The following is an 18,174-nucleotide window of genomic DNA, read 5'->3' on the forward strand; positions in this document are numbered from 1 at the left end:
AAAATTTAAAATCTGGAGTAGATTGGATGTGGCTGGTTTTCGTGAATGACTAAATCAATAAATCAAATATATATAACTTTGCTTGAAAAGTACTTTTTCAATTACTTTGCCTCAATCTTATTAGATCTACTAAATTTATAAAATTATAAGTCTAGATCTAACTAATATTTAGATCTAGATCTACTCTAGATATATCTACCTATAGTCTACTCTAGGCAGGGTTGTCTTTAAAAATATCAGATTCTAAATTTTATAAAATTCTGCGCCATATTGAATATTGTCAAATTAATGGCGCTTACCATAATGAAAATCATAAACACGAAAAGAAACATGAGCTGGTGGATTTAGAGTCTAGATCTATATCTTTGCAGCATAATTTAGTTTATATTGTTAACAGGTATTTTCTTTGTTAATACAATATTATTTAGGTCTACATTTATATTTATAATCTACTCTAGCCATATTTTTTTTATATGATTAATTAAATTTTGAATTGAATTTTCAATTGATCAATTGGTATCTAGAATCTAATTGATAAATATAACACTTAATACTTAAGTCTTAAACTTAAGTTAAGTATTAACACTACAGTCACAGTGAGACTGTGAATTGATACATACACGTAACACTAGACTAGAGGTCTATCAATTATCAATTAATGAATTATCATACACAGTGACGGTCCGACTCTAGACTGACTCTTACTCTACTTTGGAGTTTGAATTAGATTTTTACTTTCATTCGGCATTTGGCTTTGATTGAGGGCTTTGGCTCAGATACGAAATGCTGAGACTGAGACAGATTGACAATAACAGAACAAGGCTGGCTCACTGAAGTCACTGGCCTCAGTCTCAGACTCCAGTGACACAAGTCTTGAAGTTGATCTAGGCATTCTAGGCAATCTTTTTTCTTGAATCTAGTCTAGACTTAGGTCTTAGACTCTTAGTCTGTAACTTAACTCTGTTAGACTAGACGTCAGTTGTCACTAGACTCAACTGTGATTTCTCTCAGTCTCATTCTCATGAGACTAATACTTAATAGTGATAGTCTGAGCACTCAGCACTGTGACTGTCAGTGTCTGAAGTTCTGAGACTGAGTCTTCATTCAATCTCTTGCTTTGAACTTGTTTCATTGATCTTTATTATATTAGATATTATCATATGATTCTATAGGACTATATGATTATCATTAGTCATTAGATATTGGTCTTGTGGCCTAGCTAGTGTCATGTAGTTAAGTTGTCCCTTGTTGTATAAGATTTTTAACATAATAATGTACTTGTTAAGTAGAAAAGAATCCTTAAAAAAGTAAGGGCATGGCCTAAATTGTGCCTATCGGCCATAAAATCTCAAATCCATCTAATACATCTCTTAGATAATAGATAGATATCTATCTGTTGGATGACAAAATGATTCACTTCGCTACTTAAAAATATTAATATATATATTTCCCGACATCAAAGTTAGAAAGTGATCACTTTAGATGACACATTATAAAAACCAAGTAAAATTTGGTGACAGTCTTTTTTTGGGACTTGTGTGCAATTTTTAAGGCCAGTAAGTTAGTGACCGTACACATTTGAAGTTTGGCAAACAGCTTTAACATCTATGTTTAATTTTTTTAAATTCAGAAATTTTTTTTAACTAAGGATAATATGGATGTATAATGACAACAAAAACACAAATCAATTTGATTCAATAATATAATGTCACTAATTTTGACTCAGGGTTTTTAATTTAAATTCACTTTAAAAAAAAATAATAAAAAAGCAAGCAAAGCAATTGTAAGGCACACCTATGTATATTGTAAATACCTCATATATATGATTAGATGCTAAGCATAGAAACTTTCAAATCATCCTATTATCAAATTCACAGCATGATAGTTGTTGGCCAGCGCAAACTAACTTTCTATGGGGTATAATTTGTCCACTGCTGTAGGCATTGAGTCTACATGAAGACATATCTGAAATAGTTTAGATATACATTCAGGCACTTAGGTTTTTTACTGAAGATAAAAAAAATAAAGTTAACATACTTGAGTATGAGTTGGTGTTGTACTTGAAATATAATTACCCTCATCAATTGTTATGGAAATGTTAAAACTTAATGTCCTGTGGACTTCTAAGTATCAATGTGGATAACTGGCTAGTAATTAAGATGAAGAATTAAAAGGACATGCACATTCTTTTACATTATAAAACATTCCTTTGTATAGAACCCCAATGTACATATATTTTATATATTTGAATTTTGGATTTTGAAATAAAAAAAGAAAACTCACCAACTGTGGACTAGTCACTCAGTCTAGAACCAGAGACTAAATCTAAGAAATATTTTATCTAAATGGAACATAAAAAAAATAATGACGCATATATATCCATTCTTGACAAAAGTATACAATTAGTACATATTAAAAAACATAAAATGGAAACTTTGAGCTAATTATTCAATATCAGTATTATTAACAAATGGATAACTATACAAAATTGAGTTAAGAGTTTAAGCAATTTAAGGCATTTATGGGGAATGAATTTTAAAGCACCATGATGCAAACAAATTTATAAATAAATTACCCACTTATTTCTAAATCACATTTTACAATGACACTGAAACATTTAAAAAGCTTCAATGTTCAGTCTTTTTTTTTTTTTTTTTTTTCAAACTGATCAGTTGCCATTAGTAGACCAGTAAACAAAAGAACAGAACATCACAATGTTTGGCCAGAATAAGCCAACAGGATTTGCTGGTTTTGGAACCACCACTTGTAAGTAATTGTTCATTTACAATATGATATAGCGTTTTATAACCTTTAAGAATTACACTTCATTTTTTGTTTGTGTGTTCACGGTTAGTTTGATGAGAACATTGTTTGTTTAGAATTCATTCTTCTAGAACTTGGTATTCTATTTCATTGATAATTATGTTTCTATGAGTTAATTTTTTTTGTTTGTTTTTGATTCTATTTTCTTTTGTTAGCAGCATTTGGAGGATTTGGACAATGTAAGGCTTATTCAAATTCTTGCTAGTTTTTTAAGATCTTTCATTATTTATTTAAATAATTACACTTATATGAAATACTTATATAAAGTATATCAAATAGAACCAAAGTTTTTGTTCAATTTTATTGTTACACATATTCAGTTCTAAACATTGTTCTTAATTGTTGATATTTGTTTCTCAAGCATCATCAACCTTCGGTAGCACAGGGTCAGCCTTCGGCAGCCAGACTCCAGGTGGTGGCACGAGTTTGTTTGGTGCTAGTGGAACAACAGGTGGTGCTGGAACAGGCTTGTTTGGTCAGTCCTCGGGTACTGGTTTTGGGCAGCAGCAAGGAACTGGTGCTTTCTGTAAGTTTTCTTTTGTGCTCTTGTTGGGTTTTTTAAAATAATTTGATTCAAGTTTTTGGGTTTTATTTTAGCATTATGTTATTAAGCTTGAATGTTTTCACAACAAATGACCTCTTGCAAGTTGGTTGAGTAACAAAGATTAATTCAAAACTTTTAGATGTGTGACTTGTTCAAATGTGTTATAAATCTCTTTGACTTGATGAAAGTATGGTCCAAAAATGTTTCTAAAGAAAATGATACTGACACTAGTTATCCTCAAAGTAGAATACATTTAGATAATCAGACAGATCACATATTGTAAATTGGCTTTTTGGCCTTCCTTTTTGTTTAGGTTATAATTTTTACGACTTGACTTGTTTGTAAGGGGTCCGTAATGTTTTGTTTGGTGTAATGCAAAAATGTTTTAAAGATAAATTTCCTTATGGATAATAAAGATTATTATTATTATTTTGTTTATTGATTATATTTATTGATTTGTCTGCTCCAACAACTCATTGAGGGTAAGGCAAGCCTATAGTATATATTAATCTTATTTTAAGCATTCGGCAGTGCTACAGGCAGCAGTACGCCTGGCGGCTTGTTTGGCGGGGCCAGCCAGACTGGCACAGGGTCCAGCTCTCTATTTTCCACCCCATCAACTGCGACAGGATTTGGCGCTGCAAAGACTGGTTTTTCTGGTATTACTTTTTTGTTGTTGCCCTTGTTAAGTTAATGTGACTCATCCTCATTTTGTCTAGCTTTTGTTTTTTTTTTTACTTTATCTTGAAATTAGATTTTGTTTCAAATATTAAATCCAGGTTTTGGAAGCACCCCATCCCAGACGAGTACTGGAGGTTTATTTGGCACTAACCCTGGAGCAACACCGTCCTTGTTTAGCGGTGCCACCAGCGCCTTTGGCAGTGTTGGAGGTGGCACCACCATTGCTTTCAATCCCCCGAGTGGGCAGGACACAATGATGAAAAGTGGTATCACAACAAATATCAGTACCAGACATCAATGTATCACCGCCATGAAGGAATATGAAAATAAAAGTTTAGAGGTCAGTCTGATCTTCGACTACTTTGTAGCAATGGGAGAAGTGTATATTGTCCTTAGTTGAAATAACTATTGTTGTACAAATTTTCTTTCTTCTGTTCTGTAATGAACCAAAAAGTTTATTTCCTTTATAGAGGAATGTTATTTTACTGTTGTTTAAGTATAGTGCTGGGTTTTTAACAGCATTATTTACACAGTTTTCTTTTGTTGTAGCAGTGTTTATAATTTTTTGTTTTTCGACTATATATGGGATGGATAGGTCTTGGGAAATACTGCATATGTCTTTAATTTTCCTTAGGTGCTGGTATGTTTCCATTAAGTCAATCTTCCACTTTTAACTTCCACATTATAGCTTCCCAAAGATATGTTTTTTCTTAAATAGGGCACACATATTATAATTGGTTCCAGAGTCTCAATAGTCTTAAAACTGCTGGCATTTGTAACCTTTTTTATTTATTTTTTGTATAGGAACTTAGGTTTGAAGATTATAATGCCAACAGAAAAGCAAAACAAGCAGGGGCTCCTTCAACAGGGAGTCTCTTTGGTCAGGCACAGCCAACTCAACCAGCAGCTAGTACAGGCTTTGTCTTTGGTAGTGGGTTGACCACAGGGCTGCAGCAGTCCAGCACAACAGGATTTGGAGGTGAGGATAAATTGATACTTAGTACATAGAAAAATATTTGCTGCAAAGTAGGGAATGATGTTGAATGTAAAACGAGGTTTATTCCCGTGTTTAAAATACTGATTATATTAGGGGTTTTGTCTTGACAGCTTTTGGAAGTACCAACAGTTCGTCTGCTGCTTCAACCTTCAGTACAAATAGACCTCTGTTTGGGACAACAACAACGACACAGTCTGGCTTTGGCTTTGGTTCTGCTACGGGCACTCAGTCAACATCTCTATTTGGCGGTGCAGCCACAAGGGTAGGCTAGGAAACATTCTCTTTCTTTATCTACAAACTCAAGGGTGTGCTATTTAAATCCTTGACTCTTTTGCCCATTCAGAAATTGTTGCAAAAAAAGGTAATTAAGATTCACCTAATGTGTATATATAAAAAAAACTATTTAAAAAATCAGTAGGTTTTGATTATGACCTGCTAGAATCCCTGGGCATTAATACTAACAAATTTCTCTCTTGATAGGAAGATTCGAAACAATTAGGTCCAGCATACTACTTTTAATTTTCAAATTATAAAAAGCATACAGACTTATATTTTTAAAAATATTAGAATATTTATTCTTTTTTATTGACATTAGGCAATGAGAATACATTATGTAATTGAGTATCACATTTTAAAAGAAAAAGAAGATATCCTATAAATATATTGTCAGGGTTGTCTTTAAAGCCTTAGCTCGTTTGCTCGGGCCCTTGACATTCTACAGGAACCTTCATGCTTACAATAAATGATTGACTAGCTGTTTAATGATATGAATGCAAGTTATAATGACAAACTGATGGAGTAATACCATTGAATTTAAAATATTATAGTATTGTGGTTATATTAACAATCATTCTGCACCTTGCTGTCCCACAACGCAATACATTAATATGCACAACACTGGCCCGGTGCCGACTCGTCTCCAGTGCAGACTTGATAATCCCATAACTAACTCCCTATAGAGAATTACAAAAAGACAATTGAAAGGTCTAGTCTATGGCAGCGAAACAACTGTGAAATGCAGTAATGCCATAGTTACTCACCCTAAACAAGGGTACACAGACGAACTCAAAGAAACGTTACACCAGCATAATAACAAAAAAAAACATAAGCTTTAAAGCCAGGCAACAAAGAAGGTGCATTCATAAATTGTGCACCTAACAAACATTGGTGATAGAATACCATAACCTATGTACAACATATATATATATATATATATATATATATAAATATATATATATATATATATATATCTTATTTATATATATATCATATAAGTTAATATCATGATAATTTTTAAATAATCTTTTTATGTATGTTGTAGCCCCTTTTCGGAACAACTACTCAGCCTTCGCTGACTGGCTCATTCTTTGGCTCCAGTGCTGCCAGTGCAGCTTCTAACCCTGTTGGCTTTGGGACCAGCACACAGAGTGTAAGAACCTTTGTTTGTTATGTTTTTTTTTTTATTGTTTATGATTTACGCCATGAAGATGTTTTATGTATAAGTTTGTTTGGGCAATGTAGCATAAGGTAATACATACTGGATGGGGTGGGGGTGGGGGAAAATCAGACCAAAAAAATATTTGGGCAGTCTTGTTAAAGAGTATTTTAGTTGTATTACTGAAAAGTTAAAGTTTTAAACAAACTTCATCAGAATGTATTCATTTATATACAATGGGATTCCATAAAAGTCACATACCTGTTTATATCTGTCATTCGGTAAGTAAGTAAAGTTCCCCTTTCAGACCTTGTGATCTATAGGGAAGATGATGTATAGGACATCTGTTTCTGTGACCCTTAGTTAATGAGGTTGCCATGTGGCCTGCACAACGACCTTCCGCCTTTACTTTTGTCAATACCCATTAGAGCTGGGTGGGCTCCTCAAAATTAAAAAAATCAGTCTTCACCAGGATTCAAATCCGGGGCCTCTGGTTTGGAAGCCAAGCACTTTACCGCTGAGCCACCAAGTAATATCATTCGGTGTAAGAGTTTATTTCACACCTACTCACATTTGAAATTTTTGAGCTACGCTCTGGATCAATAACTTGGTGGGTTATCCCTCTTCTGTAGTTCAACTTTAGACTAAGCTTTGTTCTTGATTCACTTCTATTTGTTCTACAGGGTGGACTGTTTGGTGCTTCAAAGCCGACAGGGTTTGGTACTGCGACTACATCTACCATCGGCTTTGGTACAGGAACCAATTTGTTTGCCAAGCCCGCTTCTACTGCCTCCACCTTTGGTTTCGGAACAAATACCAGCACCACAGGATTTGGTGGTAAGATAAACAGTGTTACGAACAAAGCCACGTGGTGTTTCTACAGCTTCAACTCTTTTCAGTCGGGTTCTATAGCTTTAGTTTTGTCATTTGGTAATTTACATTAGCATGCAAATACAAGCAAACCTTTTTAATATGATTTAATGTCCAAATGAAAATAAGGGGCTGAACCTCAATCATATTAGAGGGGAAACCACCTCATTGCAGTTGATACACATATTATATATAAGCTCTTAAAACAGTTTTGAAAGATTGATTTTTTTTCTCTTCCACATTTTTTATTTACCAGGGCATAAATACAGCAGACTTGAAATTATTTGTTAATTTATTACATTTACTCCTAAATAATGATTTGTTTTTCACATAAAAAAATGATTCTCTAAAGGGGCATTCCCAGATTCAAATGGTCTGCATTATTACATAAAGCTTGCAGTATGTGGCAATAAAGCATATTTACATAATTGTAAAAGAAATGGCACTTTTAGCCAATTTTAAGGTCATAGTCCTGATCACTGATGAGTATTGGTCCTTTCCTTTAATATTCACTTCTATATCTCAAGCAGTTATCTAGCTACAAAATGTGCCAGCTTGCTTAACTTTGTTGTATCTCACTTCACAGCAACATCAGGTGGCCTCTTCAGCATGAAGCCAAACACAGGGTTCGGAACAGCTACAACTGGAAGCCTTGGATTAACAGGATCATCGTTTGGTTTTGGCAGTGGCCTCAGTACCAGCTCCACTGCCAGTACCTTTGGCAGCACCCAGGCCAAACCATTTGGGGGATTTAACTTCAGCAGTGGACCATCTATTGGCTCAACAGGTTAGGAATAATTTCTTTAATCCAACATTAGCATACAAATACAAGCAAACCTTAGAAGTATTAGTTACATTAATGTTGTAGATATAGCTTTTTAAATAATTAATATTTAAAGCATTATTTATTTAACCTGATTTTGTTTTTTAATTTTTCTATAACATTATCTGAAAGTTTAGTTTAGGAAAGTTAATGTTAACATCTAAGCAAACACAATTTCATTTACAAAATGTTTTCATGTTTTGATATAATAAGTGATGAGATATGCCAAATGTGGTAACTTTTTGTTCCATTAGTTGTCTAGAATTGCTGTGTTTGATTGGTGTGTGTTCTTTCTAAACCTCCAGGCTTTGGTAACACATTGGGTACAGGCAACACGGCTGGAACATTCAATATTGGAGGAGCAACCACAACACTTGGAACCTCGTGAGTGGCTTGTGTTCTGATGTCACAAACTTGTGTTCTGATGTTACAAACTTGTGTTCTGATGTCACAAACTTGTGTTCTGATGTTTCAAACTTGTGTCTTGATGTTACAAACTTGTGTTCTGATGTCACAAACTTGTGTTCTGATGTTACAAACTTGTGTTCTGATGTCACAAACTTGTGTTCTGATGTTTCAAACTTGTGTCTTGATGTTACAAACTTGTGTTCTGATGTCACAAACTTGTGTTCTGATGTTACAAACTTGTGTTCTGATGTCACAAACTTGTGTTCTGATGTTTCAAACTTGTGTCTTGATGTTACAAACTTGTCTCTGCAAATAATCATTGTACTTATGAAGAGAATATTATTTATAACTAAGTATTCTCTGCACTTGATCATGACAATAAATTTTGTTTCTTCTCTGACAGTGTGCCTGCCACATCTCAAGCTCCTAACTCGCCACACCTGCTCGCCCTAGCATCATCACCCTATGGGGACAATCCTTTATTCTGGAACCTAAAACAGGTAGGTGCAGTGTACCATTCAGTTATGGAACTCTTCTAAATAAAATTTTAATTATTTCTTATTAATTGCTATATCCTATTAAACCTTCCAGCTAAGAAGTTATGACATGCTATTGGTGACAAACGTTGGAAATGGTAGTGGGTAGATTACTCATTAGGACGAAATAGAATGTTGGACATAGATTAAAAAAAAAAAAAAATTTACTATACAATCCTCACCATCTTGTTTATCTTCTATTGCTTTAACATGCAATCATCCTAATAGATCATAATTTTATTGTGACATTTCGCACTGGAACTCTTCTCTTTATAAAAGTAAAATTCCCCTTTCAAACCTTGTGATCTATATGGGGCAGATGATGTAAACATCATTTGTTTTGTTTCTGTTGCCAATGGTTAACTAGGGTGTCATGTGGCCAGCACATGGGCTAACCCTCCTTTACTTGTCCCCAACTTATGTCAGCTACCCATTAGAGCTGGGTGGATTTAGAGGCGCCCTAAAGATTAAAATTGGAACCCGGGACCCCCGGTTTGGAAGCCAAGTGCTTTACCACTCAGCCACCCCACTTCCCTTCTCATTATGCTGGGTGAAAAATGTATTTAACTCATTCTACTTTTTTTTTTCTTTCCTTCTTTTTTTATTTATTTTTGTTTATTTCTTTGTTTCCAGCAAAGCAAAGAGCGTAGAGAAGATGCTTTGAAGCCGACCAATCCTAATGCACAAAAGGCTGTTTTGTCTTCTGCCAATCAGTACAAAGTTAGTACTCGCCCAACTGCCAAGATAAAACCAAAGTCTTTGCACAGCCTGATTGCTGGAGGAAAGGTAGGCAATTACAACACTTTGACTAGTTTTTGATGATAGGTAGTTATTGACATGCCCTTGCTTGTGCTTTAAAAAATAGGTTTCAAAGCTTTGGTGATACCCATGGTCAAACTTTCAATAAATGAAGTCATTTAGCCCTACCATTATTATAAACAAATAACGTTTGTAACAGAATGTGTGAATTTAACTCGATGTTTCATTCCACAGACACAGCTTTTTGAAGGTCTAGAGGACGATGAGTTTAGCTTTGGGGAGGACACTTTTGTGCCGCGCAAGAGTGTGAAGAAGCTGGTCATTCGCAAATCTGGCAGCAAATCCTCAGACATGTCCAGTTCTCTGCACAGCGACGCTGCCGGTGACTACTGCTCTCAGGTGAAAGACTTGAGCAACAACAAGAGTCTACCACCGCCAATCACCAGGTCAGACAGTCGTTTACATAGCAGTATTTCTAATGATGTAACAGTCATTGTCTTTTGAAAAAACAAGAAGTCTTTGTCTTTAGTACACTATCATTGTTACATACTCTTGACATTTTTGGTAGAAATAACTAAGTACACTTAAGAGATAAGTAGCTTGGGACTTGAAACTGTTGGCCTTATAATCTCTTCAGGCCTAATTGAATATTAAATAAGCATCTAGGCATCAAGACCTGTCACCAAAATAAAAGTTCCTCCATTCTAAATATTGATCTACCTAACCCTAACTTTGTGTTCCACAGACCTCTTAACATGAGTCAAAATGACAACACTCTAGACAACGAAGCAGAAGCCCTTCAGGTCCACAAGACCCCTCCTCCAGTCAGACAGATTACAGACTCTCAGTATGTTCTTGTAGAAATGTTGTTTGTAAATTGGTTTTACCCCCTTGGGTCAGTTAAATAAGTGACAAGAGAACCTATAAACATTATGTTGATAGTAACAAAATAAATATTTATTATGTAACTAAACAGTTCTTACTAGTTTTATTGAGCTCCCATCTAATTGCTATGACATTTTTATAAGGGATCTATTTTATCATTCAGGAAAAAAAACAACTAGTATTTTTATTATAGATGTCACAAAACAATTAAGTACCTAGACAGAATGAACCCCACATACTATGTTTGACTTTATATTCTTTTTTTCAATCAATGCATATATACTTACTAAAAAAAATAGTCAGATAGTTCACTGATTATATAAAGTATTGGTGAAGCAACAATCGTTTGTATTAACACTCATGTACTGTAAGAGACAATGATAAAAGATATTATCCTCACTATGTGTGAAGTATCTGACAGCATGTCCATTCTTAGTAATCTTTGTTTTATGTGTAGGAACACAAGTCTAGATGACAGCATAGTCACCAATTTAGGAGGTGGCAACAACAACAGGCTGAGCGCTGCTGACACCACTACTTCCTTCCTGAACACCTCTGATCTCGATGCTAGTTGTTTAGTAAGTATTGTAGACCTGCTGTAATAAGAATGCAGCCAGTAGAGATAGGCCACACAATCTTAATCAGATAGAGCCTATCAACTTTTTTGTGTCCTAGCATTTCATTGGGTTTAATAGGTCTTGGTGACACCCATCTCCTCTCCTAGACTGATTTTTCCTTGGGGTTTTCTCCTGAAAATAGAAAGTTTTACATGAGCTTCATCTACTCATTTCCTTTTCAAAGGCTGATGATGGTTTTGGTCCGCTGCTGCTATTTTGTTTCTCTGGTACGTACCATATCTAGTGGGGCATTCCCCTATTCGCCTCTCTCTTGATATTCTAATAACAGCTGCTGACAGGGATAAATGAAGGAATTTGTTAAGGGAACTGTCACTGCACCCCTGTGACAAAAGTCAAGGGACAGATGATCATCATTAGGACTTGCTCAATAGATTCACACTTTAAGACACACAGTCTATTGTTAATGTGAACATTAACATTATTGGTTTTAATGAAGAAGTACTTGACCTCACTATTCAATACTCACTTTGGAACGTTTTGATACTAATGTTGATTAGTAGAACATTTACCATATTAAGTACAAGAAATTGAATCACTCTAAGAAAAGCTCATTTACAATTATCAACCACTATTACCTTGCTTTTGTAAGTTGTAGTTTCTCCCCTTAGGGTAAAATCTTTTTTTTTTTTTTTGTTGTCCAGAATGCTTTGGGCCCAAAGAAAACACTTCGATTTAATAAGAAGCCTTAAAACTCACCAGCCATTTGATTCACAATGTGTTGACTCATCAATTATTACAATTAAATCACTTCAAGTCTTCCTGCGTCCTGGCACAATTTTGTTTATTTTCTTGTAGCCTGTGGACAGGAGCACTCCTCACCCAACTGGGGTCACACTGACCCGCCCTGGCTACTTCACCATCCCCTCCCTGGATGAAATGATGAGCTACCTAGATGAGAACGGGGACTGCGTTGTTGACAACTTCACCGTAGGGAGAGAGGGATACGGCACCATTTTCTTCCCAGGGGAGACCAATGTTGCTGGAATGAATCTTGATGAAATCAGTAAGTCGAATGAAATGTTTAAACCTTGTTTTTCTTAGAATGTAGGCACAACCCACAGACTAGTAAGTAAGAAGACTTATTAAGTTTATAAGGAATATATATTGTGTGTCAAACTATAATGGTTGACTATTCTATGTTACAGTTATTATTACCAGATGAATGGTCAAAACTTTAAGTTCAAAAAAAATGTCTGGCATTTCAGTCCTAATAATCATTGGAGTTTTGATTTAGAATTTCAATACCTCCAGTTCCTTGTATTTACTCAGCTCAAATAAGTACCATTTGTTGAGAGGAGTCAAACGAAATCACTCCATATAAACCATTGGCCACAGTAACAGGTGTATCCCTATGACCTGGTTTACACACCTGGCCACCAAAACTTATAATCTCCTTGACCTATTTCACAAAAGATTTGGCTAAAGGAAGGAAGCCCCTTACTCTAGACAAAATAAATCCCTCATACAACCAACCCACTGTAGACACTGCAACCACCTTTTACAAAACTTATCAATCACACCCTCTTTGAATGCCCTGAGTTAATTCACCTCAGACGATCCTATCACCACAACAACACAGTATAATCAACATTCTTTATGGCTGTGAAAAAAAATACAGCTTATTAGCTCAGCAAAATGCTAGCTAGTTTAAAAAGAAAATACTAAAGACTTTTCAGTTGTATTTACTAAACAAAAGTAAACTAATGACCTATCAGTTGTATTTACTAAACAAAAGTAAACTAATGACCTTTCAGTTGTATTTACTAAACAACAGTAAACTACTGACCTTTCAGTTGTATTTACTAAGCAAAAGTAAACTACTGACCTTTCAGTTGTATTTACTAAACAAAAGTAAACTAATGACCTATCAGTTGTATTTACTAAACAAAAGTAAACTAATGACCTTTCAGTTGTATTTACTAAACAACAGTAAACTACTGACCTTTCAGTTGTATTTACTAAGCAAAAGTAAACTACTGACCTTTCAGTTGTATTTACTAAACAAAAGTAAACTAATGACCTATCAGTTGTATTTACTAAACAAAAGTAAACTAATGACCTTTCAGTTGTATTTACTAAACAACAGTAAACTACTGACCTTTCAGTTGTATTTACTAAGCAAAAGTAAACTACTGACCTTTCAGTTGTATTTACTAAACAAAAGTAAACTAATGACCTATCAGTTGTATTTACTAAACAAAAGTAAACTAATGACCTTTCAGTTGTATTTACTAAACAACAGTAAACTACTGACCTTTCAGTTGTATTTACTAAGCAAAAGTAAACTACTGACCTTTCAGTTGTATTTACTAAACAAAAGTAAACTAATGACCTATCAGTTGTATTTACTAAACAAAAGTAAACTAATGACCTTTCAGTTGTATTTACTAAACAACAGTAAACTACTGACCTTTCAGTTGTATTTACTAAGCAAAAGTAAACTACTGACCTTTCAGTTGTATTTACTAAACAAAAGTAAACTAATGACCTATCAGTTGTATTTACTAAACAAAAGTAAACTAATGACCTTTCAGTTGTATTTACTAAACAACAGTAAACTACTGACCTTTCAGTTGTATTTACTAAGCAAAAGTAAACTACTGACCTTTCAGTTGTATTTACTAAACAAAAGTAAACTAATGACCTATCAGTTGTATTTACTAAACAAAAGTAAACTAATGACCTTTCAGTTGTATTTACTAAACAACAGTAAACTACTGACCTTTCAGTTGTATTTACTAAGCAAAAGTAAACTACTGACCTTTCAGTTGTATTTACTAAACAAAAGTAAACTAATGACCTATCAGTTGTATTTACTAAACAAAAGTAAACTAATGACCTTTCAGTTGTATTTACTAAACAACAGTAAACTACTGACCTTTCAGTTGTATTTACTAAGCAAAAGTAAACTACTGACCTTTCAGTTGTATTTACTAAACAAAAGTAAACTAATGACCTATCAGTTGTATTTACTAAACAAAAGTAAACTAATGACCTTTCAGTTGTATTTACTAAACAACAGTAAACTACTGACCTTTCAGTTGTATTTACTAAGCAAAAGTAAACTACTGACCTTTCAGTTGTATTTACTAAACAAAAGTAAACTAATGACCTATCAGTTGTATTTACTAAACAAAAGTAAACTAATGACCTTTCAGTTGTATTTACTAAACAACAGTAAACTACTGACCTTTCAGTTGTATTTACTAAGCAAAAGTAAACTACTGACCTTTCAGTTGTATTTACTAAACAAAAGTAAACTAATGACCTATCAGTTGTATTTACTAAACAAAAGTAAACTAATGACCTTTCAGTTGTATTTACTAAACAACAGTAAACTACTGACCTTTCAGTTGTATTTACTAAGCAAAAGTAAACTAATGACCTATCAGTTGTATTTACTAAACAAAAGTAAACTAATGACCTATCAGTTGTATTTACTAAACAAAATTAAACTAATGACCTATCAGTTGTATTTCTTTCCTGAACTTTTCTTTGTTCTCATTTTAATATTGAAGAGTTTATAATAAAATCCTTTATTTGAGATCAACTCTGTTGTGGTTTCCAGATCAGGCAGAGCTCCTTAAAGTGTCATGCCTCTTGATAAAGTATACAGCTTTGAACGACATGGTCTGCATTTTGGCAATTTCACTACTCTCAATATTTAGCTTCATCTCATTTTGTGTCAGGTTCTTAGATGAAACAAAAATGTGGTCATGTCAAGACAGCTTGTAATGGACATTTGTCAACTTTAATTTTTTAATATTGTTCATTTCAGTTCACTTTCGGAGAAAAGAAGTGGTTGTCTACCCTGATGATGACAAGAAACCTCCGCTGGGTCAAGGTCTGAACAAAAAAGCTGAGATCACGCTGGACTTTGTGTGGCCAACGGATAGATCGACACGCAAGCCCATTAATGTGAGTTAAATGAATGTGTTTTTGTGGGGTTTTTTGTTTGCCGTATAATGTTACTAGAAGATCCTTGAGCTGCTCCAGTAACAGTAATTATTCTATACTAAATCACTTTGTTACATTTTCTTGAATGTAAAGCTTTTAATTCTTGTTAAGCTGTGTCTTATAGATAGAAAATCAACTAAGAACAGGACACACACCACTATTAAATTACCACCTGAACAAAATATCAACTACCCCTTTGCAGACACTGCGCCCACCCCTTTGAAACCGTAAACCATATCCTCTTTGAATGCCCCTCCCTAACCCACCTTAGGCAGACCCTACTTCCACTACAGCCCAACATAACCAACACCCTGTACGGCAGTGCTGAACAGCTGAAGAAAACAGCACACTTTTTTTTCCTTGGCACAGTCTGCAAAAGAGCTCACAGCTCAGCAGCAATAAAGCTAGCTAGAAGAAGAAGAAGATAGAAAATGAAGTTGTTGGTTTTTTTTTATTTATGTGCAGAGCCCAGAAAGATTGAAAATGATCAACTATGCACATAAACTTGAGGAAACTACAGCAAAACTAGGAGCAAAGTTTATAGATTACAGACCTGAGACTGGATCTTGGGTTTTCCAGGTAACTTTTTGTTTTTGCTTGTTGAAGTTCACACTACTTCAGATGTTCAGTGCATGTGAAGATTTACAGATTTGTAAATCAGTTAGTTTGCATAGAATTTTTTCTTTTATTTACATGAGGTCAAGTTTAAGGTAGAAATTATATAATGATCTTAAAATATCTTGCTGCAAGCGTGAGTAAAAATCATTGTGGAGATTGCTGATTCTATTTTTAATAAAATTGGGAAGACTTATTGCTTAAATAATTTTTCAAACGGACAGGTCCATAGCCCCAGTGTATGAGACCCCACATCGGAAAATGGGTATTTTTGAAGCTTTTTTATATTCTAATTTTATTAAAAGTATATATTTTTTTTAACTAGACATATCGTTTTATTTTTTCAAGTTGTTTGTTTGTTTATATGTATTAGATCTTAAATTTGATTTTTTTTTCAAAATAAATATTTTTTAGGATTTGCTCAATTTGGAGTCATCCCACTTTGCTTAGGGCCTGGGAAGGGTTTTTGGTAAATGGGAATAGGAGCTATTGGGTTAAGAACACATCCCTCTATGCTTCACTTTGTCAGTCTTATAAAAAAAATGAAGAAGCCAAATGATGACCTTGTTAGAGGCTCAGCTTTCTTCAAAACATGTAATTATAAGAAATGCACGTTAGTTTAATCATATGAATTAGCTTGTGAAAAATAAAACATGCATTGAGTTGTCAACCTTTTTTTTAAAGGTATATCATTTTTCTAAATACTGTCTGTTGTAATGTTGTTTTGTAGTGTGATATAAAGAAATGCACAGTACTTGTTAGTTCAATAATATGAATTAGCTTGTGAAAAATATAACATACATTGAGTTTCAACTTGTTTTTCAAGGTATATCATTTTTCTAAATACGGTCTGTTGGATGACTCTGATGAGGATGAGCTGACAGAACAGCAGAAAGAATTATTAGCCCAGTCAGCAAAAGACTTTTTAATGGTGCAGGTAATAAATATACGTTTTTATTGACTTCGTTGGAAGTTAGGGTAGAAAATACTCTTTCCCGATGCAGCAATGTCAACCTATTTTTTTTTTTTTTTTCCTTACAGAAAATGAAAATCCAACAGATAAATTTAGATCCAAAAGAGAAAGCCAAAAAGTTATCAGCTCCTTGTGATCAGCCGGTAAGAATTACTTATGACTAGTCAAGTAAATTTCCTTTTTCAGACCTTATGGTCTATAAGGCAGATGATGTTTACGAGGGTGTCATGTGGCCAGCACAACTTTTCCCAAACTAATGTCAGGTACCCATTAGAGCTAGGTGGACTAAGATCCCGAAATTAAGAATCCCAGTCTTCACCAGGATTCGAACCCAGGACCCCCGGTTTGTAAGCCAAGCGATTTCATTTTAGATTTGTTTCTTTCAGTTGATAATCTGCTGAGTAGTTGTCAATACCAGGCTTTTCTAAATTTTTTTACAAATGTTATATTGTTTAATCTTTTCCATACATTTTTCAAATAATTGGTAGGAAAAGTATGAAAACATTGGAATAATGTTAAAAGCTTGTATAAATCTTTTTTGAAGCAACAGTTTCAAGTTGAAGACCAAATCATGCTTCAGGGAGAGGAAGAGCTCTCAGCTGATGATGACAGCTTTGAAATGCAAGATTCTTTCCTGGCCTCTTCAAAGAAATATGACAAAGACTTCCAGGAAGATGAAGGTTAGATTTTTTTTGTTTTACATTCAGCGTTTTCAAGTCGATATTCTTTTGTTTCTGTGGGGTGGGTGGGAGGGTGAATTTTGAATACATTTCAAACACTTCCAGTTGATTAACGTCTAGTTGTAGTAGCATTCATTTAAGTTGTAGTAAAGCTCAACAACAACAGCAAAAAAAACTTGTTCAATGGATATCAGCACATATTGAACTAGAAGAAAAAAGAAAAATGACACCCTTGAACATGGCGCTCTAGAAGAAATGAAGAAGTTAACAGTGAATAGAATTGAAAGATGATGCTTTTTATAAGTTATCCCGACAAGATCAACGTCTCAGAACCAGACACAACAGAATGAGACAGCATTTATCCAGAAGCTAAAAATTGGAACTAGTGAAATCTGCCTTTGTGGAGTGTCACCAGAGAATGCTGACCATGCCCTTCAAAACTGCACTCTTTGTCAAGAGGCCTGAACAAGACACTGGACCCAAAACATCCCAATAGAAAGAAACCACTGCGCAGTTCATCTCATATCTGAACACTCCAACATAATAATGA

General features: G+C 34.3%; 1 protein-coding gene across 5 annotated transcripts in view; it reads left to right on the plus strand.

Annotated features, from left to right (window-relative positions):
- Positions 1-135: 135 nt before the first annotated feature.
- The window catches only part of LOC106054702 (nuclear pore complex protein Nup98-Nup96-like), a 32,757-nt gene continuing 14,718 nt past the window's right edge, over positions 136-18,174 (plus strand). The window contains exons 1-23 of one of the 5 annotated variants that reach the window (XM_056037220.1): positions 136-397; positions 2,673-2,766; positions 2,979-3,002; positions 3,185-3,349; positions 3,889-4,026; positions 4,147-4,388; positions 4,853-5,027; positions 5,156-5,307; positions 6,367-6,474; positions 7,164-7,317; positions 7,937-8,137; positions 8,479-8,557; positions 8,985-9,081; positions 9,751-9,903; positions 10,111-10,322; positions 10,622-10,723; positions 11,219-11,339; positions 12,195-12,402; positions 15,178-15,317; positions 15,822-15,935; positions 16,798-16,908; positions 17,013-17,087; positions 17,495-17,624. In XM_056037220.1, the coding sequence (XP_055893195.1) occupies positions 2,715-2,766; positions 2,979-3,002; positions 3,185-3,349; positions 3,889-4,026; positions 4,147-4,388; positions 4,853-5,027; positions 5,156-5,307; positions 6,367-6,474; positions 7,164-7,317; positions 7,937-8,137; positions 8,479-8,557; positions 8,985-9,081; positions 9,751-9,903; positions 10,111-10,322; positions 10,622-10,723; positions 11,219-11,339; positions 12,195-12,402; positions 15,178-15,317; positions 15,822-15,935; positions 16,798-16,908; positions 17,013-17,087; positions 17,495-17,624 (2,953 nt within the window). In that variant the 5' untranslated portion in view covers positions 136-397; positions 2,673-2,714. Of the gene's footprint in view, positions 398-2,672; positions 2,767-2,978; positions 3,003-3,184; positions 3,350-3,888; positions 4,027-4,146; positions 4,389-4,852; positions 5,028-5,155; positions 5,308-6,366; positions 6,475-7,163; positions 7,318-7,936; positions 8,138-8,478; positions 8,558-8,984; positions 9,082-9,750; positions 9,904-10,110; positions 10,323-10,621; positions 10,724-11,218; positions 11,340-12,194; positions 12,403-15,177; positions 15,318-15,821; positions 15,936-16,797; positions 16,909-17,012; positions 17,088-17,488; positions 17,625-18,174 lie in introns of all 5 variants that reach the window. The other 4 variants (XM_056037218.1, XM_056037219.1, XM_056037222.1 and 1 more) reach the window with 4 other exon arrangements.

This window comes from Biomphalaria glabrata, chromosome 8, assembly GCF_947242115.1.
Source record: "Biomphalaria glabrata chromosome 8, xgBioGlab47.1, whole genome shotgun sequence".
Classification (NCBI taxonomy): Eukaryota; Metazoa; Mollusca; class Gastropoda; family Planorbidae; genus Biomphalaria; species Biomphalaria glabrata.